The 24,595-nt window shown below is 42.9% G+C and overlaps 1 protein-coding gene across 2 annotated transcripts in view; it reads left to right on the forward strand.

Moving 5' to 3' along the window:
• Positions 1-24,595, forward strand: part of LOC102151175 (phosphatidylinositol-binding clathrin assembly protein-like) — a 36,106-nt gene that overhangs the window by 3,199 nt on the left and 8,312 nt on the right. Inside the window, exons 3-14 of one of the 2 annotated variants that reach the window (XM_038588752.1) lie at positions 1,590-1,665; positions 2,124-2,226; positions 2,389-2,482; positions 2,606-2,717; positions 3,449-3,555; positions 4,387-4,428; positions 9,324-9,403; positions 10,306-10,382; positions 14,651-14,734; positions 15,061-15,091; positions 18,698-18,824; positions 21,281-21,328. In XM_038588752.1, the coding sequence (XP_038444680.1) occupies positions 1,590-1,665; positions 2,124-2,226; positions 2,389-2,482; positions 2,606-2,717; positions 3,449-3,555; positions 4,387-4,428; positions 9,324-9,403; positions 10,306-10,382; positions 14,651-14,734; positions 15,061-15,091; positions 18,698-18,824; positions 21,281-21,328 (981 nt within the window). The remainder of the gene's footprint in view (positions 1-1,589; positions 1,666-2,123; positions 2,227-2,388; positions 2,483-2,605; positions 2,718-3,448; positions 3,556-4,386; positions 4,429-9,323; positions 9,404-10,305; positions 10,383-14,650; positions 14,735-15,060; positions 15,092-18,697; positions 18,825-21,280; positions 21,329-24,595) is intronic. The other variant, XM_038588753.1, reaches the window with a different exon arrangement.

The following is a 24,595-nucleotide window of genomic DNA, read 5'->3' on the forward strand; positions in this document are numbered from 1 at the left end:
CAACTAATTATACAGTATGGTATTGATAAAAGTTGAATATATATATAAATGGAACATGATGGAGAGCTTGGGAGTAGAACTATGTGCTTATATGGGAGCTCAGTGGCACAAAAATGTGAGGGAAAGTATGGGATCTAAAATAAAGCCTTTTGGAGAATGAAATCTTGCCATTTGCAACAACGTGGGTGGCACTAGAGTCTATTATGCTAAGTGAAATAAGTCAATCAGAGAAAGACAAATACCATATGATCTCACTCATACGTGGAATTTAAGAAACAAAACAGATGAACATATGGGAAAGGAAAAAAAGAGAGGGAGGCAAGCCATAAGGGACTCTTAATGATAGAGAACCAAGTGAGGGTGCTGAAGGGTGGGGGATGGGCTTGATGGGTGATGGGGATTAAGGAGGGCACTTGTTGTGATGAGCACTGGGTATTGTATGTAGGTGACGGACCACTGGATTCTACTCCTGAAAGCAATGGTGCACTGTATGTTAACTAACTAGAATTTAAATACAATAAAACAAAGCATTTTGATAGAATAACATCCTCTGGAAAAAATAGAATGAGATCTTAATCTTACCCCAATATACAAAAATAGATTCCACACCAATGAAACATCTATGAATGCAAAAAACTAAATTTTAATAATTGAAGAAAAAGTAGGAGTATATGCCTGTGTCTTATTTTTTGGCATATTTTTTTATTGGAAGTCAATTTGCCAACATATAGCATAACACCCGGTGCTCATTCCGTCAAGTGCCCCCCTAAGTGTCCGTCACCCAGTCACCCCAACCCCCCGCCCACCTTGCCTATGTCTTTTGAGTAGGGAAGACACCACAAAGTTGGAATAAGATATTTCCAACATATATATTACATCGAAAAGTTTAATTTTCAGAATACATGATCATTAAGAAAAAGGCAGTATAGTGGAATAGTGCACAAGACAAACAGAGAATTCATAGAAAAGGAAACCAGAATGGCTGATGACCATCTGAGAACATGCTCAGATAAACAAAATGTAAAATGCACAGCAGTATCAAGAATTGGGACGCCTTGAGGAAAGGAGAATTCACACACCCTGTGGATGACATGTAAATATTAGTTGTTGGAGTTTATGAGTGTTGAGAAGAAAGCATTGAGACACGTTTCATAAAATTGGAAATGCCAAGCCCAGTGACCCAGCAGACCCATTTCTCGTAGCATGTTTATAATAATTAAAAAGTAGAAATCACCTGATTTTCCACCAGTACAGAACAAATAACTAAAACGAGAGGCATGTATATATAACGAAGTACTAAATGACATTACATAGGATGTATACCAATGAGGCTCGATCTCAAAAACAATGCTACTAGAGGAAGTAAGATGCAGAATGACATTTAGATATGATATTAGTATTGTGAATTTAAAACTACTTAATATTTGTCCGTGGAACAAACATATCGAAACTGTAAAAGAAAATCGACTGCAACAGATAGAAAAAGCTATGCGATAGAATGATGTTAAATATGCATTCACAGTGATAAACTCATTAAACAGCTCTATTTGTGGACAGAAGCTAATTTTATGATTTGGCACATTTGACAGCGTTTTATCCAACATCTTGCATCTAGAAACTCTTTGTTCACTTTACACAACTTCCTGGATAAAAGTGTCATAGAAGGTAAGATGATCCTTTGATGGAAATACTCCATGTGGCAAGGAGGGGAAAGCTGTGTTTTGAAAACCATGCCTGGTTAACTAACACCTGGGAGGGCCAGGCAGGGACGGTGACCCTGGGATGGGGAGTTTCCGGGAGATGTTCAGAATTCACAGCCGTTATTTGAGAAATGTGAAAGAACCTGATAACGGTCACCTGTTTCCTCTGTTCGGGAATGTCACCGTCAGCACTGCATCACCAGGTAGTTTCAAGGCTTTGAGGAAATAGGAAATAATCTCTAGCAGAGAGCGTGAGGAATATTGGACCAGCTCATTAGCAAGGTCCATTCTAGCTCTGGCGCTTCCAAGGTACCGTTGTGGTGTCGGGGTGACCCTGGCATGATACGTCTGTGCGTGTATGGACGTATACTGAGAGTGGTTGCCGCTGGTTGGATTGGAAATGATGGAGCATCTCATCTTCAGGCTACACCATGTCAACCTTCATCAGACGATACAGCCGCTACCTGAATGAGAAATCCCTCGCATGTAGATTGATCGCGTTGGACATCACCAAAACCAAGAGAGGGTCAGTTGACACCGTTAGTTTGTGAGCGACGATGATCACTGACCCCGGGAGAGCCCCGACGTGGAGTTGACCCAACGCACAGCCGTATTTTAGGATGCTGATGTCACCGGGCTTCTTGAACGCCTGATTCCAGGCATGCTGAGTCTCTTTTCTCTTTTGTAGGATGGATGGTATGATGAGAACTCTGGATACCAAACAGCTGCTAAACACTCTTCTGGTGATTCAGATTCAGTTTGACGCTCTTCTCAACTTTAACGTAAGAGCTTTGTGAATCCTGTCTACACAGCCTGTAAATGACGTTGTTGAGCAGCAGGTGGGAGAAGGAATCGTGTGAAACCCCGGGGGGAACTGATGGCTCTTTCATTTGATTAATTTCCAGGCAAATCCTGATGAAGTAACGAATGGTGTGATGCACGCCGCTTTCACTCTCCTCTTTAAGGATTCCCTTCGCCTCTTTGCAGCCTATAACGAGGGGATCCTTAATCTGCTAGGTAGGCTGAAGAATAAACACTGCTGAAAACAGTAAACTGCTGAAAGCCTTTTATCTCTACGTTGAGACTCACGTAGACCACGTTTGTTTTAGTTTCAAAATAGAAGGTCCTTTTAAGGTCATGTATGTTTTTCTTTTTCATCGACGAGGCTGTGAGTGAGGACCTAGTGCACTTGTCAAGTTATAAAAGAGTAGGAAACACAGCCCCTTCCCTCAAGAAGCTTCAGGTCTTGATGTTAGTAAGTAAGATTACAGACTGGAAGTTGTAGGAATGAAACTAAACTGCATTATCCCTGTGTGCTGGTAAGTTCTCGCCCTCTTCCCAGCAGCAGCGTGATACCGACCTCATGAAAACCCGTTGATTATATGGATTGAGCAGTGTTGTTGCTAAGGACAGAGGATAACTGCATCAAGGCTCTAATTGTTTTTGAACAAGTTAAAATCATACACGGATTCAGAGTGCCTGGGTGGCTCAGCGGTTGAGCATCTGTCTTGGGCTCAGGGTGTGACCCCGGGGTCCTGGGATCGAGTCCTACGTCGGGCTCCCCGCAGGGAGCCTGCTTCTCCCTCTGCCTGTGTCTCTGCCTCTCTCTCATGAATGAATAAGTAAAATCTTAGAAAATAAAATGAAATCATGCACAGATTCAGCCTAAAATGGAACTGGAATGGAGTGAAACGGGAAAATTGCTGAGATAGTGGCTCCTTTATGGTAAATTTGTTTTTCATTTCCAGACAAATTTTTCGGTATGACGAAAAACCAGTGCAAGGAGAGTCTGGATATTTACATCAAATTCCTTGAAAGAACAACCAAAATGGCACATTTCCTGAAAGTTGCAGAGGTATGGAAACCGATTTCTACTCAAGGCTTTCCTGCTCTTTCTGTATCAGTTGAGTAGCTGGTATAACTGCCCCACCCCGCCCCACCCCGCCCCTGCCCCACTGCACATACACAGTCAGTATTTTTAGCTATTTTTTAAACAGTAAAACTAAAAAAAAAAAAAAAAAAAACAGTAAAACTATACACTCAAATTAGGTAGTCCAAGGATTTGTAGCCATAAAGACAACTGTTGTCGAGCTTATCCTCCCGCCAGAAACACCTCTAAAACTGGGCCACGTTCATATGATGTATGCCTCTGCATGCAGTGGGCAGTAGGTAGCACAGGTCTGTGATCATTTGAAGAAAGAAACACACGAGGTGACCCGCACATTTGCTCCGACGCTCAGAAGAACCCAAGCGGGGTCAATGTGCCTAGGCTAGCGGTAGTTAAACTTCTGAAAACCAAAGCAGATAAAAGCAAACAACAACCAAACCCAACCGATGACTCACAAGCGAGCAACAATATGAGTAACAGCTGACTCCTGAGTACTTGACGCACTAGAACGCGTTACTGCAATATCCACAGTGCAGCCTAGCTCTTTCCAGAACAGCGAAGCTTCAATATCTCGCAAGTCTTTTATAGGTTCCATCCTTAGGATGACCGTGAGTCTGTGCGGAAGAGTTCCAGGCACACTTCAGCTTGACATGTTTTTCTTGATCAACTAGGCAGTAGCCCAGCAAGGGGTTCGTGCTCTAGGGGTGTTTTCTCTTTTGTGTGCGCATTGGTCTCACAGTTACTTTTCTTTATTGCCACTCCTTGTTGTGATGTTCCCCCCGTCGCCTGTGAATTCAGCAAGTTGGAATTGACCAGAATGACATTCCATATCTTACACAGGTCAGTGTATCTCTCCTATGTGTTTCAATGAGTTTTTTTTTTTTTTTGGCCTTATGTATACGTGTTGGTTATGTGAATCATCATCTGACACTCCGTCCTCTGCTGTAATCTTACGTATGTATTTTCATGTCCTCATGACTCACATCCACACATCCACATAGGTGGACAGACGTAACCATGGGTTTTCTGAACGCGTCTTTGAGCTGTTGGTCTTATAAAAGAGGCCGTGCCCTGCGGAGTGCTAGATGGTGAGTCGTAGTATAACAACTAGGCCCTGCTCTTTAAATGGACAGAACTGATCAGTGGAAACAAGGATATTTGGGATCTCCCGCAACTCATTTCCACTCTCCGTGGCTCATTTAGGCAACTGCAAAATGGGTCTGATCCTATTGTCTTTTTGATGCTGGCAGCTCGAGATGCACTACATTATCTTCTATTTCCCAATGAACCCCTGGGCATTGGAACCCTAAAAATGTCATCAAAGTCGAAGGCCCCTGAATCTTGGTAGGGTTTATCTCCTACCCTCTGGAATGCATGTAGTTTTCCAGGGTCTTCCATGGTACTGGCCACTTCCTGCTCCTCTGATCCAGCCAGCATGACATCATGGATGTAAGTGGGTCAGTGTGATTTTGTGAGGGATAACCAGATGATTTGGACTTCTTCTGACCATGTTAGGAGAGATGTTGGGAGAGGTAACGCGCCCTAGGTCACAACTGTAAAGGTATACTGTTTTCCTTCTCATGCCTACAAGCCCTTTGTGATTTCCATCTTTGGAAGCAATGGAAAGCAGAACACTCATGCATACCACGTATCTGAGACTACACTAACCCGCCTCTACCAAAGGAACCGTTGTACCGGGCACTGCGGCAACAATTGGATCACTACTACTAGATTGCTTATGCTGTAGGTTGTCATTTGCCAGGGCCTGACTGGTTTGGGGGCCATAAGGGTGACTTACATGGAGATATGATGGGGACCATCATCACTCTCACATCCCTTTTATCTTTAAGATTGGTACCAATTTCTACCCACCCCCTCCTGGGAGGTGATTGTGTTTTTCATTTACTATTTTGCCTGGAGGGTCAGTGGAGGTGCTTTAAGATACAGAGATCTCCACCCTACAAATTAACATGTCCCAGCAGGGTCTGCTCCCACGCCACTCCTGGCCCTAGGCCTCTGCCTACAGGTAAGTCACCACATGGGCCAGAGACTCAGGACTTTCGTGGCCATCTGCCCAGATCTCCCTGTCCCGTAAGTTAGGGCTTAGAAGCCCAACCCTGACCTTGGAGTGTCAGGCCTGCCTTGGTTGGGACTGGAGGAAGGCGAAGGACTCACAGTGCCTGGCACAGGTCGTAGTCAGGTGAAGAGAGAGAGGATGAAGATGCAGGGGGGCAAAGGGGTAGTAGATTGAGGTCTCCTCAGGAATGAGACTACGTTGGATCCAGAACACTATGGATGTTACAGTAAGAGGATGGCGGAGGCAAGGATGGGATGGTTGCAGATGGAGATAAATGTCAGGCTTGGTGGCAGAGAAGGAGGGGGTTTCTGTGTGACGTATTGTCATAGATCTTTAAAGAAATGTGTCTCGTAACGTATACATGGCACAAGCGTCCCTTCATGTACACATGAGCACAAGGGGACTTGTGCACAGTGAGCCCCCCTGTTGGGGAAGTAACGCACAGCTTCCTGAATGACAAGTCCTAACCGGGACACAGAAACCGTGAGAATGTGTGGGTGAGTAGGGGACAAGATATGGTTTCATTGCCCAAAGGTGTCATAAACCAGTGGATGTCGATGGACACACGTCGATTCACACACGTGCTTGAGACGTGTCAGGAGGAAGGAGCCATAATGCATGAGACGCAGCCCCCGCTCCTGAGTTCCCGAGAAAGCCGACAGGAGCATGATGCATGTGTCCCCCAGTGTCGTCCTGCCCCCTGACTCTTCTTCACCTTGACCTTGGTTCCTTCTGGCAGTGGTAGCGATGGGAGGGGTTCCTTTGCTGGGGGTGACTTGGACTTGGCATCGTGGCCTCGGCCTCCTCCACTGCTCGGCGCTTGTGGTCAGAGCTTCAGGGGAATATCAGGAGGAGCCTGGGGAAGTTTGCACTTCCCATTGGGCCACCCTGTCTTACCTCCATTTTGGTGCCCAGGATCCCTGAATGAAGAAGAAAGTAGATGGTTACGGGGAGGCCGTGGAAGGCAGGCAGGGCTCTTTGTTGGTCGCCCTGGGCGAGTCGGCTTCTGTGTGCGCCGGGCCCTGGCCGTGGGCCGCAGTGGGCACAGCTGCTCCCGGGCGCTGCTGCCTCGGGTGTCCTGGCCACCCTGGAACGGAGGGAACAGCCGTGGGCCGGCCTCGGACTCCCCTGGGCCTTTCCCCGACGGCAGTGGCTGCCGGGTGTGCAGGCTCGCCCGGAGCCCCGAGTCTCCCTAGCAGGTGCCCCCCCCAACGCGTCCCCGGCCGGCTCCTGGGTCCCCTGGCGACTGGGGGGTGCCTGCCCGTGTCCTGCTGTCGCGGCGGCTGCGCTGGACAGCGGCATCTCGGACCCGCAGGGCTCGGCCGCCGGCAGGGCTCAAATGTACCGATACGTGTCCTTTGGTTATTTTAGTTACCCCGTGGTAGTGTTTTTGTCACATACTTGTTGTCTGTCCCTGTGGCAGACCCTCGGCGGTGCCCTGATCGCCTCGGGGCCCGGGGCCCTTCGGGGCCTGTCCTGCGTGCCGGAGCGTGGGAGGTCGCCCTGGGCCGCGAACGGCCCCTTTCTGCTGCTGGGGTGCCCGCGGCCTTCAGCGGGGACAGACGCCCACGAGTGGACCCGGGGCATGCAGGGGGCGAGAGGCGTCGCTGGCCCGGCTGCGACCTGCTCCCCACCTCGGCCCCGAGGGGGAATCCGCGGGCGCACGTCTGGGTTTGTGCGTGACTGCTCATCCTGTGGGCCCCTCCGCGGGGTGCCCGACCGCCGCCTCTGGCTGCTCGCATGCCCGGGTGTCCGGGCACCTCCGTAGCTGCTGCGCCATCCCCACCGCTAAGAGCACTCGTCGTGTTGCGCGTGTCCCCCGGCCTCTGTCCCCTCGGCCGCGCACTCGCCCGCCGTGTGTGGCCCCAACGCCCCAGAACGCTGATCCACACGTCATCAGGCCCTCTCGCTCCTGCAGGTCATCCCTGGCCGCCCAGCATTCCCCGCTGCGGGCCGCGCTGCGGCTGCGGGGGGCGGGGGGGGGCCCACTCTGCTAGGCTCTCTAGGCTCTCCCCTGCAGCGCCCCCGCCGCCACCGCACGCTCCTGTGCACTTGCCGGGCCCCCACCTGCAGCTGTCCCCCACCCCCTCCTCCCCCTCTTCCTCTCCTCCTCCTCCCCCTCCTGCTTCCCCTCCTCCCCCTCCTCCCCTCCCCTTCCTCCTCCCGTCCCTCTCCTCCCTCCCCCCTCCTCCTCCCCCTCCTCCTCCACCTCCCCCTCCTCCTCTCCTCCTCCTCCTGCTTCCCCTCCTCCCCTCCCTCTCCTCCATCTCCTCCTCCTCCCCTCCCTTTCCTCCCTCTCCCCCTCCTCGTCCTCCCCCTCCTCCTCTCCTCCTCCTCCTGCTTCCCCTCCTCCCCTCCCTCTCCTCCCTCTCCTCCTCCTCCCCTCCCTTTCCTCCCTCTCCCCCTCCTCCTCCCCTCCCTCTCCTCCCTCTCCCCCTCTTCCTCCCCCTTCCCCTCCTCCCCCTCCTCCTCCCCTCCCCCTCCTCCTCCCCTTCCTCCCTGCTCCTCCCCCTCCTCCTCTTCCTCCTAGGCTGCTTCTCCGGAGGGCCTGTCGACGCCAGCCACCTGTGGCTCTCTTCAGCACCACTTGCTTCTCCAACCTCCCTGACGTGATGCCATTGCCTGGCTTAACCGCTGTCTGAGTACCATGTACCCCGCTTGCACCATACTCTTCCCAACTTTCATTTTACATTTATCTGTGCGATTATTCGCTATTTCTCCTCCCCTAGACCTGCAGATTGCAGCTTCCCAGCTCATGAAGCCTGGGACCAGGTGGTTTCTGCTTATGGAAACAGAAAGAAAGAAAACCTGGTGAGGCATGAAGGAGTCAAAAATAATAGGGCAGCCCGGGTGGCTCAGTGGTTTAGCGCTGCCTTCGGCCAAGGGCGTGATCCCGGAGACCCGGGATCGAGTCCTGCATCGGGCTCCCTGCATGGAGCCTGCTTCTCCCTCTGCCTGTGTCTCTGCCTCTCTCTCTCTCTGTGTCTCATGAGTAAATGGATAAAATCTTAAAAAAAATAATGAGTGATGTCAAGTCCAAAAGAGATAGGTGTTTTAGCATGCCTTTGGTCATTAATAATAATAATAAAAAGAACAGGAAAGCATAGTTCAAAAATCTGACTTGGTATCAAGATGCTTTTCGTAGTGACTTGACTTGTAGCAACTGCAGCTGACCCTTGAACGGCCTGGATTTGAGCTGTGCAGGTCCACTCCCGTGTGGACTGTTTTCAATAAATACTTTGGGAAATTTTTTGGAGCTTGGCGCCAATTTGAAAAAACTCAGACATGAACTGTGTAGCCCACGAATACTGAAAACGTGAAGACAAAGTTGGGTGTCGGTGTAAGAGCACAGCACAGAAGGCGTATGACACGCGAGAGCTGCGTCAATAGGCCCTTTACGTCACTGGTAAAGCTTCCAGCCGTTAGCAGGCTGTCGGGGGCTAAGTTCTGGCGGTGTCACAGGTTATGTGTCGATTTGCAACTGCACGAGGGTCCGCCCCCTCCCCCCTCGTCGTGTGCAGGTCAACCGTATTCACCTTTAATGACTTGGCCATGTAGCTGTCTTGATTTTTGTTCAGAACCTTTATCTGATGTCGGACAGTAGGGATTTGCTAAGAACTCTCAGAAAACATGTCTTTCACAACGACTTTATCTTCAGGCACCCTACAGTTTACTTGAAGCACTAAAACAGCATTTAGCTTCTTTGGAAGAGAAAGAGGACAGTTTGCCTCCTTACAGGTAAGCTGATGGATGTCTCCATTCTGCTTCTCTCTAAGCGATTTCCCTCACTTTGCTTCTCTCTGAATACTTTCCCTCCTTTTAACAATGAGAAAGTGACTAAGTAAATCATGCGCTGTGAACACGCTGGAACACACTATGCAGCAGTCTTCAATGATACTATGGGGTGCAGGTTTTTACTCTTTACTGGGATCCCCTACTCTCCACGGGGGCCATACACTGCCCCAGGGAACACCTTTTATAATGTTGACTGATTTCTCAAACGTTGGGACTCGAGTAAACCCTCTTTCGAAGAATTTGATTTCTTTTCTTAGAGGCCCCCCCAGTGAGAATGACTCTTGTAGATGATTATTTAATATTTATCTACAAAACGGTATGCAAAATGTCCGGTATGCAAAAGATACAAAATGTCCTGAGGGACATTCGGGACGTGTGTATACACATATATACGCATGTACGCACATGCACACGCTCGTCTACATAAGAGTATATAGAGATACAAATTAAATAATACAAATTTTAGGGTATATCACTTCAAAATGTTCATGTTAGCTATTTCTTAATGGAAAAATGTTTTTTTTCCATTTTCTTTCTTTTTTTTTTTTTACTTTTCAGTATTATTCAGAATTTCTATAAGGCCCGCATGTTATCCATTTATTCCATTCCTTGGATTACGTTGGTTATAACCGCCTTATATTATTATGTTCTATTAGACAACAAGTCTGTTGACTGTTTCTTCTATTTATCATGGATAGATGTTTACTTAGTATATACTTGGACAGATGGTTTAATATTAATGGATGGATAAATGGTTGAATTAAGGAAATGTAGGCTCAGCTGGGTAGGATATATGTGATTCTATTGTCCTCCAGTGTATCTAATTTCTCTTGTAATCTTTTAAGTCTCCAGCATGCATGGATTCCCTCCATCCCGAATAATCCAGTTGTGAAAACTTCAGCAAGTGGATCTTGGTTTACAGGTAACATAACTCGATTATATGATGATGTCAGTAATGACCAAGGGCAGGATTAGGGTCTTTAGTTCTTCCACTGCTTCACACCTACTGTGTCGGCTGCCTCTTCCTGAAGCAGTCTCCAACCTAGTGATCTCATTTGCAGGAGTTTATGCGATGATCATACTCAGGGTTGTGAAATGATATATGAGCAGAGATATCCGTTACAATGTTGTGATAGCAAAACGACTATCAATAAGGGGCTTGCCTTTATGTACTGACACGGCCTGAGCTCCAAGATAGATCGTTAAATGGAAAAGAAGCAAGGAGTGAAACCAAGTATAGTGTGCTCCCATCTTTGTTTTTAAAAACCAAAAAGAGAATGTGTATGTTCGAACCATTTCTTGAAGAATATACAAAAAGATATACAGTAGGATGAATAAAATGCACCGCCTCCAAGAAGAACTTGGTGGCTCATGGAAAGCGATGGGCGGGAGAGTCCTCACTGTACACCATTTTCTGACTTTTGAATTTTGTCCTTGCAAATAATCACTAATTAAAAGATAACTTTAATGAAGAAACACATACACACATACAGTGCGATCCTTTGTAACCTCTTAAGACTAGTTTGCCTCGTACCTCAGCAGCGTGCTGCATTTGCACCTGGTGATGTCACATTGGCAGCTTGAAGTTGGCCTCGATCGAAGTACTTACACCCCAGAAATGGACAAGCACTTTGAAACAGGCCATGTGTTTTCCTCGGAGAGCTGGCTGTTATGCATTTACTGGCACGTGACAGCTCATAATCAGTCATATTCTGTTTTTTAATGGGTGATTGCATTTCAGTGACGTCACTTGATCCTCTAGACACAAATCCATGTAATAGTGAGTTATATTATCTTACGGTTTATATGTGTTCGAATTAAAGTTTGTTCTTAATTTAACTTGAAAACTTAAACTGTATGTATTTTAAATGTCTTTACTTTTCTTTTGTACACATCTTCTCAATGGACCCACCATCTGCACTTTCGACGGGTGAGTTTGACCAAAACTTTGAGGAATAAAAGTCCTTAGGGTAAAACGATATTATGGCAAAAGTGGCACATTAACTTTGTTTCCAAAACAATGACTACTCTTCTGAGTCCCTGTGGTTTGGGAATCATGAGTGCTTGCGGGAGATATTACAAGATGAGTAATCATAGTATTTGACAAGCTGTGGATTCAGTCTGATGTGATTGTGAAATCCAAGCTACTTGTCATAAAGGCCTACGGGTTGCCTCACCCCCATCACTTGAACCAATTCTGTTGACGATCCTATGATCAGCTGAAACCTTTTATTCTTTCTTAAATCACTGATTTAAAAATCCCTGCCCTGAATCCAGAGTGCTTGGGATCAAATTTCACTCTACCGTTCATGGATGGTGTGACTTTGGGCAGACCACTGAGCCTCTCTGTGCCTCAGCTTCCCGATCCTCATGAGGTTGCTGTCGAGATGCATGAATCGATACTTGTAGAGTGCTTAGAACAGGGCTTGATCCATGTGTTACTTAGAAGTGCATTTAAACACTTTAGCATGTGGGGATGGGGATCTTTTTGTTCCATGTTCTAATTCCAGAATAGTTAACATGCAGTGCTATATTAGTTCCAAGTGTGCAAAACATTGATCCAATGATTTTGCACATTACTCAGTGCTCTTCAGGACAAGTGCCCTCCTGCATCCCCATCACCTGTTTCCCCCACCCCTCGCCCACCTCCACTCTGGTAACTGTCAGGGTGTTCTCTAAGGTTAAGAGCCTGTTTCTTGGTTTGCCTCTCTTTTCCCCACTATGATGGTTTGTTTTGTTTCTTAAATTCCACATTATGAGAGAAATCATATGGTATCTGTCTTTCTCTGACTTATTTTGTTCACCATAATACTCTCTAGCTCCATCCATGTCATTGCAAAGGGCAACATTTCGTTCTTTTTGATGCTGAGTAAAATTCCTTCGTAAATGTGGACCATACCTTCCTCACCATTCATCTATCAGTGGACAGTGGGACCGTTTCCATAATTTGGCTACTGTCAACGATGCTGCTATAAATGTAGGGGTGCACGTATCCATTTGCATTAGTGTTTTTGTACTTTTGGGGTGAATATCCAGTGGTGCGATTACTGGATCATAGGCTAGTTCTATTTGTAACTTCTTGAGGACCCTCCACACTGTTTTCCAGAGTGGCAGCACCAGCTTGTGTTCCCATCAGCAGTGCAAGAGGGTTCCTTTTGATCCACATCCTCGCCAACATCTGTTTTTTTTTTTTTTTTGTGTTGTTGATTTTAGCATTCTGACAGGTGTGAGGTGGTATCTCATTATAGTTTTGATTTGTACTTCCCTGATGATCAGTGACGCTGAGCATCTTTTCATGTGTCTGTTGGATACTTGGGGATCTTCTAATGATCTTTTTTGCTACTGAATTCTGGCTTACTTGCACTATGTCAAAGAACCTTCTCTATACTTTCAGTCCTTTGGAATTTGTTGACACTTGCTCATGGCCCAGCATATAGTCATTTTTTTTGGTAGAAGTTTTATGTGCACTAGAAAACTATGTCCTCTTATCGTTGGATGCAGTGTTCTATGTATGTCCTTTAGGTTGATGTTAATTGTGTTGTTCAAATCATCTCTATCTTCATTAACTATTTTGCCTGCTTATTCATAGAGTTGGTAAGAAAGGTGTGTTAACATTTCCCTTGTTTCCTCGTAAGCTACATTATAAGCACTATTTTTACCATCCACACTACTAAATGACTCTTGTCAAAGTCACCAGTCACCCCCATGTTGCAAGATCTGATGGCAATTACTCAGTCTTCATCTTATTGGGCCCCCTCAGTTCATTCCTCCCACTTCCTTCCTATACTTTCTTCAGTTTGCCTATTGGTTTCCTTCTTATGTAACTCTTGGCGCTTTTTTAGACTTTTTTTTTTTTTACTGATTTTTCATTACTTTTCTTTTTTTTTTTCTTTCATTGCTTTTCTTTATGTATACTTATTCATTTCCTAGATAGCCTCATCCAGACCCAAGGCTTTAAATAGTATTTATATGATAAGGACTCCCAAATTAGTATTGCTAGCTACAGACATTAATCTTGGACTCCAGAATTGTGTATCCAGGTATCTATTCAGTGGTTTCATTTGAATTATCTAATAGGGTTCTACATCTCAGGATGTCTGAAGTTGAGCTTCTGATACCCCACCCAAAACCTGTTGGTTTTACCTTCAAAATATATTTAAACATTGCGCATTTCTCACTATCTCCAGTGCTACTACCCTACTCCAAGTTAGCATCATCTCTTGGCTTCTTCCCTTGCCCTCTGCAGTCCCTTCTTTACATAACAGAGGGATCCGATAAAAATATGAGTCAGATAGATCGTGTCTCTCCTCTGTTCAAATCCCCCCAATGGCTTCCCCATCTTTTTTTTTTTTAAAGATTTTATTTATTTATTCATGATAGTCACAGAGAGAGAGAGAGAGAGGCAGAGACACAGGCAGAGGGAGAAGCAGGCCCCATGCAGGGAGCCCGACGCGGGATTCGATCCCGGGACTCCAGGATCGCGACCTGGGCCAAAGGCAGGCGCCAAACCGCTGCACCACCCAGGGATCCTGGCTTCCCCATCTTAGGGAAGTTGGCCTAAGATGGGGGGGCCTCAGGGTAAAATGCAAAGTCCTTACAATTCTTTACAAGACCCTCAATTGCCTTTCTTACTTCTTTGATTATTCTGACTCCAGACACATTGGCCTCCTTACTAGTCTTCAAATATATTCCTTCCCGAGGTCCTTTGCTCATGTTTCTTCTGCTGGGTCCGCATGGTTCACTTTCATATACTTTAGACCTTTACTTAAAAGTCCTCTTCTCAGTGAGCCTGTCCTATCTAAAATGTACATACCCCCCCCCAACATATCATACCTCTTTATCTGATATTTTTCCCTCAGCCCTTACCATAATCTAACATCTGTCTCCAATGGAATGTAAACTACATGAAGGCAGGTATTCTTATCTTTTTTTCCTTCACTGCCATATCTTTAGCACCTAGTATGGTGTCTAACAAGTGCTCAATTAAAATGTATTTAATGGATAATTTTGCATGACTTTATTAATACCCATGGACCTAAGAACTTGATGTGCTGTTAGTTTGTAATGGGAGGTACATATATATCATTACGGTAGTGATATAAATTTGGTTTAGTTTTTCATCTAATCCATCTTTTATTTTCAGATTATTTTCCCTATACGATATATTATAACCAATGTTACCTTCACAAGCCTACAAACCTACTGGAGCCAGAAAGCAACATGAAAAAACCGTGGCAAACAATCTGGACAGATCACTTGTTAGCCTTATAGAAGGTAAGCATCTATTTCTATTTTTATTTATTTATTTATTTTAAAGATTTTATTTATTTATTCATGAGAGACACAGAGGCAGAGACACAGGCAGAGGAAGAAGCAGGCTCCCTGCGGGGAGCCCGATGTGGGACTGGATCCCAGGACCCTGGGGTCACACCCTGAGCCCAAGGCAGACGCTCAACCACTGAGCCACCAGGCGTCCCAAGCATCTATTTTTATATTAATATTTTATACAAGTATATGTGTGTATATATATATATATATTTAAAAGCATTTTAGAAAAAGTATACAAAAATAATGTAAAATTCGTTTGTTTTATGAAACAGATTTTAACCATGGAGAACCCTCAGTCAAAAAGTAAGTTTTTATAATTTAAAAATGACAGCCAATAATGCATACATATTAGAGGTAGAGGCTCATGAGAATAACAAATAGAAAATAATCATTTTAAAATTCAATATAGGAATCATTTGTTAACAAAACTCTATAATATGTGAATTTTTTCCTTCAGTAATTGAAGTAGAGTATTTCCTTGTTGTATACTATCCCAGTTTTTGTAGGTGAAATTCTTGGTTAAAGTATAAGGTATTATGTATGTATTGCATGGTTCTCCTACCCCTCTGACAATCCCTTCATGATTCATCTGAAGGATCTTCTTTTTTTAAGCATGTCTTAAATACTGGCATTTCTCATAGTGTTTGTACTTTCAGTTCTTTCCTTATTTATTATATAGACTATGTTTAACGAATAATACTCATTTTTGTATTATTAAACAAAGACAATAAAGCCACCAGTTGGAGCTCCTCAGCATCTTAAGGTAATCAATGTTACTTCACTGTGTGAATCCCTACATTTTCTGCCAAAAAAAACCTTCCAAAAAGCAGGCAAATGGAAACCAAAGGAAGGAAGAAGTGATAATATTAACAACAAACAGTGTGGAATGTAAGTTTAAAGTCACTAAACAGAATAAGGAAGGCTATCATACAATGATAAAGGACACTATTTATGAAGGCACTATTTTGTGTATACACAAATTTAAATACATAAGATAAAAATTATTAGAAATACATGGAGAACTGGAGAAAAATACAATTATAATGGGTGATTTCAAACCACTTGTTTCATTATTGGACAGATGTAGTAAGCAAAACATAATAAGGATATAGAGGAGTTTGAATAATTCATAATAAATAATAAACTGGAGTGTTTATTTTCTTCAGGGCAATCACAAAAACTTGACAAAAACTAAAGCATTTTACAGGCTACCTAATGAAATTAGGACTTGTCAATAAAAAGTTGGCCATGAAAATCAACTGTTTATAAGTTTAAAAATATAATTGTTTAGTCAAAGAGAAAATCCAAAGGAATGTTATCAAACCATCAGAAACTAACTCAGAGGAAAATTTCATCAGAGAAATCAATGAAGAATTAATAAGAATTTAGTTTTTATCTTAATGTATATAAAATAATAAAAAATATATTAGACAAAATGTATAAAGACAAAAGCTAAAATTTCAAACAAAAACAAATGCTATGCTAAACTTCTTTGTAAAGTCCAATAAAATAAGGGCCTCTGACTAAACAGAAAAGAGAGTGTAGAAGTAAAACAAAATGAAGATTAAGAGGGCTCACGAAACCACAGATGTAGGTGAGACTAAGATAATTCAAAGCAAATAGTTTGGCAACAACATATTTGAAAATCGGGAGTAAACTGATTTCCAAGAAAAATAGAAACAACAAAATTCATCCAAGAAACATGTATGGACCAAATACCACGTAGGTTTTTAAAAAGGAATCATAGATCTGCTGAGTTATCATGGGTTCCTGGTTGAGCTCACAAATACAATGCAGGAATATATTTCGAAATTGCAGTAGCTGTACAGGCTGCTGCGTTTTTGTGTTGGAGTGTGCCGAATGAAACACCTCGTCTGAGATGGTAGTAGGGGAGGTGGTATCATGACAAGCAGATACGTCTGAGACGTGGTTTGAAGGTAGAGTTGATAGCACTTGCTATTAGAGGTGAGGGAAGAAGAGTTAGGGATGGTGCTTGAGTTTTTGGTTTGAGCTACTACATTGATGGTAGTGTTACATATCGTGATGGGAAAGATTGAAGGAGACATAGTTTGACTAGGTAAGTTGAGTCAAACGTTCTCTTTTGACAGACAAGTTAGTTTCGGATGTGTATGAGACATCTAAGAGGTAGGTAGATACTGGGGTCTAGATTTTAGAGCTGGTGCCAAAAAGCGTGGGAGTTAAAGCCATCCAAGCTTGATCACTTGATCTTGGAAGAGGCTAAAGAGGATAATGGTAGGTCCAGAATTGAACTTCGAAACATCCTAATATTGTAGGGATTGAACAGAAAAGGTTAAAGGGTCAAGAACCAAGGAAAACGAAACACCAACAATGGATCCGGAATAAGTGTCACTTTGGACCTTTAAATAATAACCCCTATTAAAAATTCTTAGGGAAATTTATTTCCAGTCTAGAATTTTGTACTCAGACAAGCTCTCAACCAAATGCAAGACTTAAATAGACCAGTTTCAAAATTCAAAAAAATCAAAAAAAAAAAAAAAAAAAGATCACCTACCGTGCAGCTTTGCTCAGGAGGCTCCTCTAGGGTGTGCTCTAAGAGAAAGGGAAGCGAACTAAGAGAGGCAAGCATGTGCGATTCAAGGAAAAAGAAAACCCTATGGAAGTGAGAGGAGGAGGGAGTTCCCAACATAGCAACAGTGGAAATCCCAGGGCGACATTTGTACAACCAGCTTGGAGAGCACCAGGTTGGATTGGAATAGGAGGATATACCGCTCCAGGCAAAAACCCTTTCCACTCGAGATAATTATTATTTCCAGTATATCATAAGCTCCACGAAGGCAGGTATTTTCATCTGTTTTACATATTTCAAGGACCAAGAATAATGCCTGGCACCTAGTAGATATTTAATGGATATTTGTTGAATGAATGCAATGAATCCACACTTCATATGTGAAGCATATGGTGTGAGTGATAAATCTTCTAAAGGAGATCAGTGATGTCTAAAACTTATAAATTAAGATACAATAGTATAGGCATCTTTTTTTAAAGAATGATGGAATAAAAATTATGGAATCATAGAATTTTAGAATTATGGTATTCCATAAAGAAATAATGGAATACCGTAAAGAAAGAGTGGCTACCTTTGGAAAGGGGAAGTGGCAACTAATGTTTTTGGTTTTGGATCTTTTAGCATTTTTTGACTTCTTAAACTCTGTACCACTTAGGTAAAACATAAGTTTATATAAGTCAAATGGCAGCTACGGAATTAATAGGAGCTTTTAGAGACAAGTACCATCAGAGTCTGTTTCCTTTTTTCTATTTATTTTCATATTTATATGAAACATTTTCTATGTAGTGCTATTCTCCTAATAACTTTAATTCTGTAAAGCGGATAGGTAAAGCATTGTTTATCCTCATTTTACAAATAAGGAAAGAAGTTACTTAGTGAAGATTACATGGCTAGTGAACAGCCTCGTGGAGCTCAGAACGTAGAGCCCCTTTGACGTGCCACCCTGGGGGTATACTAGTTTTTTCTCCAGATACACTATTAAGATAGTTTAGGATAAAATGTTTTCACTCAGGTCACTTTATTTGTGGGAAACTACTACTATTGAATTCTTTTTATGAATTCTCAGACTTTGTTAGTGAGGAATTTATTTATTTATTTATTATTCATTCATTCATTCATTTAAGATTTTATTTATTCATGAGAGACAGAGAGAGAGAGAGAGAGAGAGAGAGGCAGAGACACAGGCAGAGGGAGAAGCAGGTTCCCTGCAGGGAGCCCGTTGTGGGACTCAAACCCAGGACCCTGGGGTCATGTCCTGAGCAGATGCTCAACCACTGGGCCACCCAGGTGCCCCTGACTTCATGTTTAAGTGGTAGATTTGTCATCTTCCAAAATGGACTAATTTATAAATCCCATCTTAGATCTGACATGAAGTGGCGTTGGCCTTCAGAGGTGGAAATTGCTGGAGGAATCAAGTGGCAGTTGAATACCTACACCAGCACATCAACCATCTGGAAATATATTTCTCTTCCTTCTGTTTCTTCCATGGTAACATTTATTGTGTATTATTACCTAGAATCGTGGCAGTAGGTCAAAAGAAAGATCTGAGAAAGAGAACTGACAGGACTTGCTAATAGATTGAAAATTGAAATATGGGTCCCCAATAGATTCTCTGTGATTCTAAAATTCAAAAAGCTCCAGAAAACAAGTTTTTTTTGTTGTTGTTGTTAAGCTTGCAACAAACTCTTTTGGCTGCAGGACTTTATCTGAACTCTAATGAGGCTGTCGTCATAATTTATCTAAGTGTAAATAATCGTATGTGAACTTTGCATTTGTGTTTTGCTGCAGAGATATTAATGTGCTCAATTAACAGGGTGCTGTTCCAACCCCCGGGTCTTACTAAAATGTTCTTTGTGTTATTTTAAAATTATTTTTCCAAAATACAAAACATTTTGAATTCCGAAACACATTTGGCTCCAAGGGCTTAAGGATGTGGACCTGTGCTATGTTTATATATTTTTTTGCTTTAAAACTTTGTCGGTCCAATGATATAACAAACTGCATATTAACTGTTGAGTACACAGTGACTTTATTTTCCTGATATGCAGCTGAGGTATGTTCTAGGAATGAGAATTTTGAGAGGATTTGGGACAGAGGAACAGGTAATCTCAAAACGTACTGAGGAAATATGTGGCTGTGCTGCTTCAGACAGGACACAGATGAGTAAGAACCTAGGAAGGGCATAGCAAGGAAGTGTTGGGTTTGGAATAACTAGGAAGACATGCGCAAACAACCTGACAGTTTGGATCAAATATACATTCTAAGACCTATTAATAGTCTTCCCTTATTTTCCCTTCAACGGCTACAAGGTCTGGTCATTTCCAGATATTGGTCATTTTCATTCTTGATATTGGTGATTTGTATCTTCTGTTTTTGCTGATCTTGCTATGGAGTCATCGATTATATTGATCATATCAAAGAACCAACTTTAACTTTTATTGAATTTTCTATATTGGTTTTATGTTTTTAAGTATATCGATTTCTTTTTTCCCCCAAAGATTTTATTTATTTATTTATTTTAAAAAGATTTTATTTATTTTTTAAAGATTTTATTTATTTATTCATGAGAGATACAGAGAGAGGGAGAGGCACAGGCAGAGGGAGAAGCAGGCTCCATGCAGGGAGCCCGACGTGGGACTCGATCCCGGGGCTCCAGGATCAGGCCCTGGGCTGAAGACGGCGCTAAACCGCTGAGCCACCCAGGCTGCCCCCAAAGGTTTTATTTATTCATTTGAGACAGAGAGAGAGAGAGAGAGAGAGAGAGAGAGAGAGAGAGCGCGCATAGGCAGGGGCAGGGGCAGAGGGAGAAGCAGCAGACTCCCTGCTGAGCAGAGACACCAGGATCCTGGGATCATGAGTTGAGCCCAAGATAGATGCTTAACCACTGAGCCACCCAGGCACCTCTGACTTGATACTTCTCTAATATATTGTTCAATGGTATAAAACTCCCCCTGGGCCCCTGCTTTAGACGTCTTATTTTCATTTTTGTCCAGTTCAATGTGTTTTTAGTTTCTCTTTGACTCAAAGATTATTTAGAGGTATGTTGTTTGATTTCTAAGTGTTGAAAGATTTTACTGTTATGGTTTTATTATTGATTTCTGATTTAACTCCTTTATGGTCGGAGAAAGTATGTTGTATGTTTTAAATTCTTTTAAATTCGTTAAGTCTTGATTAATGATCCAGGGTATGGTCTATCTTGGTGAATATTCCAAGAACACCTGAAAACACATGTATGCTGCTGTTGTTGGGTGGAATGTTCCATCAATGTCAGTTACGTATCCTATGTTTATGTTTAGGTCTACCATCTTATTATTTTCTGTTTCTTCCCTCTATTCGTTGTCATTGTTGTTCCTCTGTTTCTTCTGTCTTGCCTTCTTTTGGTTTCTTTGAATATATTTTAGAATAGTATTTCATTTTAATTTATATGTTGTGATTTGGATAATATCTCCCTGTACGGTTTGCTCTAGCAAGTACGAAATACATACTTTTCACAGTCCATTTAGAATAAAAATTTTACCATTTCAGCTGGAGTGTAAAAGCGTTAGTACCATATAGATTCGCTTGCCTTCCTCCTTTTGTGTGATAACTGTCTATACGTATGTTACGTTGAAAAGACCGATCAGACAATCTTACACTTTTTTTTTTTTTTTTGCAGGACTCAAGGTGTCATTTCCAGTGTCATTTCCCTTCTACCCATTAGCAATTCTGGCTATGAATTGTCTTATTTTTTCCTTCATTTGAAAATGATTTCAATTCACAATTAGTCCTAAAGCAATTTTTACTGGATACAGAAATCTGGAGGGACAGTTCTTTTCCTTCAACCTTTGAAAGATGGGCCACTTCATTCTGGCCTCATGGTTTCTGAATCATCTGTTCCCCTATAGGTATTGCATGATTTTTCTGTGGCAGCTTTTAAGATATTTTTCTTTGTCTTTCATTTTCAGAGGTTGGAATATGAGGCATGGATTTCAGGGGGGAGTTATTCCGTTCAGGTTTGTATAGCTTAAGTTTGCATTTTTCTATGTTTTGCCAAACTTGCAAAGTTTTCTGCCATTATTGCTTCAAATACTTTTTTCAACCCTGTAGATTGTTGTGTCACTGTTCCCTGAGGCTCTTTTTACTTCCTTTGAATCTTTTTTTTTTTTTATCTGTTTTCCAGAATAAATGGTTCTATTTGTCTGTCTGCTCCTGAGTCCTTCGATTGGGTATTTTTATTTCAGTTACTGCATTTTTTCAGTTCTGAAGTTTCCATTTGTCTTTTCCTGTATCTTCTGTTTCTTTGCTGATGCGTTCTATTTTAACTTTTATTTCGGGAGTGTTCATGATTACTCATTCAAGCATTTTATAATAGCCACTTGAAAGTCTTTGTCAGATAATTTCACCATCTGTGCGATCTCATCATTGGTGTCCATTGATTGTATTTAGTCATGTAAGTTGAGGTTTTCATGGTTTTCTTCGTGTGCCAAGTAGTTTTGGATTATGTCCTGGACACTCTGCCTCTGACTTTGACTCTGGGCCTTATGACATTTTATGGAAAGTGTTGATGTTTGTGTTTTCGTAGGTGCTTGACCTGCTTAGGTTCCAGCTGCACATTCTGTCCTTCCCTGGCCTGCGGTTCCAGCCAGTGTCAGCTCGGTTTCTGTGGCCTCTGTGCTGCTACGCCGGCCTGTCTGGCATCTGTGCCCCCCGATGCTCAGCCTGGTCCCTCCCCTGTGATCATTCTTCCGTATGTTCCTCAAGATCAGATATACAGGGACGCCTGGGTGGCTCAGTGGTTGAGTATCTGCCTTCGGCTCAGGGCGTGATCCCGAGGTCCTGGGATCGAGTCCCGCATCAGGCTTCCCGCAGGGAGCCTGCTTCTCCCTCTGCCTGTGTCTCTGCCTCTCTCTCTGCGTCTCTCATGAATAGACACATAAAGTCTTTTTTTTAAAGGATCATATCTACAGTTGTGTTTTCATTTTCATTTGTTTCCATGTTTTTTTGACTTCTTCTTTGACCCATTCATTGTTTACTAGCATGTTATTAACCTCCATGTATTTGTGGACTTTCCAGATTTTTTCCTGTGGTTGATTTCTAGTTTCATAGCACAGTGGTCAGAAAAGATGCATGGTATGACTTTGATCTTTTTGAATTTGTTGAGACCTGTTTCATGGCCTAATATGTCATCTATTCTGGAGAACATTCCATGTGCACTTGGAAAGAATGTGTATCCGTTTTAGGATAGGATGTTCTGAATATACCTGTTAAATCCATCTGGTCCAGGGAGTCATTCAAAGCCACTGTTTGTTTCCTTGTTGATTTTTTGTTTGGGTTATCTGTCCATTGATGTAAGTGGGGTGTTAAAGTTCCCTACTATTATGTGTATTACTATCTATTATTTTTTCTATGTTTGTTATTAGCTGTTTTATGTATTGGGGTGCTCCTATGGTGAATGCATGAAGGTGTATGATTGAAAAAAAAAAGGTGTATGATTGTTACAGCTTCTTGTTGGATCATCCACTTTATGATTGTATAGTGTCTTTCTTTGTCTCTTGTTATAGTTTTTGTTTCATTTTTTTATTTTTTAAACTATATTAATTTTTTTGAGAGAGAGAGAGAGAGAAGCACGGGGTAGGGGCAAAGGGATAGGGAGAAGCAGACTCCCCACTGAGCAGGAAGCCTGATGTGGGACTTGATCCCAGGACCCTGAGATCATGACCTGAGCCAAAGGCGGCAGCTTAACTGACTAAGCCCCCCCAGGTGCCCCTACAGTTTTTGTTTTAAAGCGTATTTTGTATGATAGAAGTATTACTACCCTGGCTTTCTTTTGACATTCATCTCCTGAGGCAAGGGAAATAAAAGCAAAAATAAATTATTGGAGCTACATTAAAATAAAAAGCTGCTTCTCAGCAAAGGAAACAATCAACAAGGCAAAAACCGGGGATCCCTAGGTGGCGCAGCGGTTTGGCGCCTGCCTTTGGCCCAGGGCGCGATCCTGGAGACCCGGGATCGAATCCCACATCAGGCTCCCTGCATGGAGCCTGCTTCTCCCTCTGCCTGTGTCTCTGCCTCTCTCTCTCTCTCTGTATGACTATCATAAATAAATAATAATAAAAAATGTTTAAAAAAAAAAAACAAGGCAAAAACCAACCAACTGAATGGGAGAAAATATTTGCAAATGACATATCCAATAAAGGGTTAGTATCCTAAAATCTATTGAGAATGTATCAAACTGAACACCCAAAAGGTGAATTATCCAATTAAACAATAGGCAGAAGACACCAATAGACATTTTTCCAAGAAGACATCTAGATGGCCAACAGACACCTGAAAGGATGCTCATCATCAGGTATCACCAGGGAGATGCAAATCAAAACCACAATGAGCTATCCCCTCACACCTGTCAGAATGGCAAAAATCCACAACACAGGAAATAGATGTTGGTGAGGATGTGGAGAAAGGGGAACCCTATCGCAGTGTTGGTGGGAACACAAGCTGGTGCAGCCACTCTGGAGAACAGTGTGGAGGGTCCTCAAGAAGTTAAAAGTGGAGCTCCCCTATGACCCAGCAATTACACTACTGGGTATTTACCCAAAGAATATGAAAACACTAATGCAAAGGACACATGCACCTCTGTGTTTACTGCAGCATCATTCGCAGTAGCCAAATTATGGAAACAGCCCAAGTATCCATTGATAGATGATTGGGTGAAGATGTGGTGTATATTTACAGTGGAATATTATTCAGCCATAGAAAGAATGAAGTCTTCTCATCCGCAATGAGCTAGAGAGTATTCTTTTTTTTTTTTAAATAATTTTATTTGTTCATGAGAGACACAGAGAGAGAAGCAGAGACGCAGGCAGAGGGAGAAGCAGGCTCCCTGCGGGGAGCCTGATGCACGACTTGATCCCGGGACCCCCAGGATCACGCTCTGAGCCGAAGGCAGACATTCAACATCTGAGCCACTCAGGTGCCCTGCTAGAGAGTATTCTAATTAAAAACCTAACCATAAGCCAAACCCTAACTCTAACCCCTGTGAATCACTAATCCGTAACCCTAAGCCCTTACCCTCACCATAACCCTCTACGTAAACTCATCTCTCTGTAGGGGTCTCTGAAGTGCCCGACATAGGCCCATACCCTCATCCCCACCCTAGCCCTAACAGTTACCCTTAAGCCAGCCCTACACCAAACCCTACTCCAAGATCTGAGGAAAGAAAATACCCAGCATATATATACCGTGGCATATTACTCAGCCACAAAGAACAAGAAAATCTTGCC

This window comes from Canis lupus, chromosome X, assembly GCF_011100685.1.
Source record: "Canis lupus familiaris isolate Mischka breed German Shepherd chromosome X, alternate assembly UU_Cfam_GSD_1.0, whole genome shotgun sequence".
In the NCBI taxonomy this organism is placed as follows: Eukaryota; Metazoa; Chordata; class Mammalia; order Carnivora; family Canidae; genus Canis; species Canis lupus.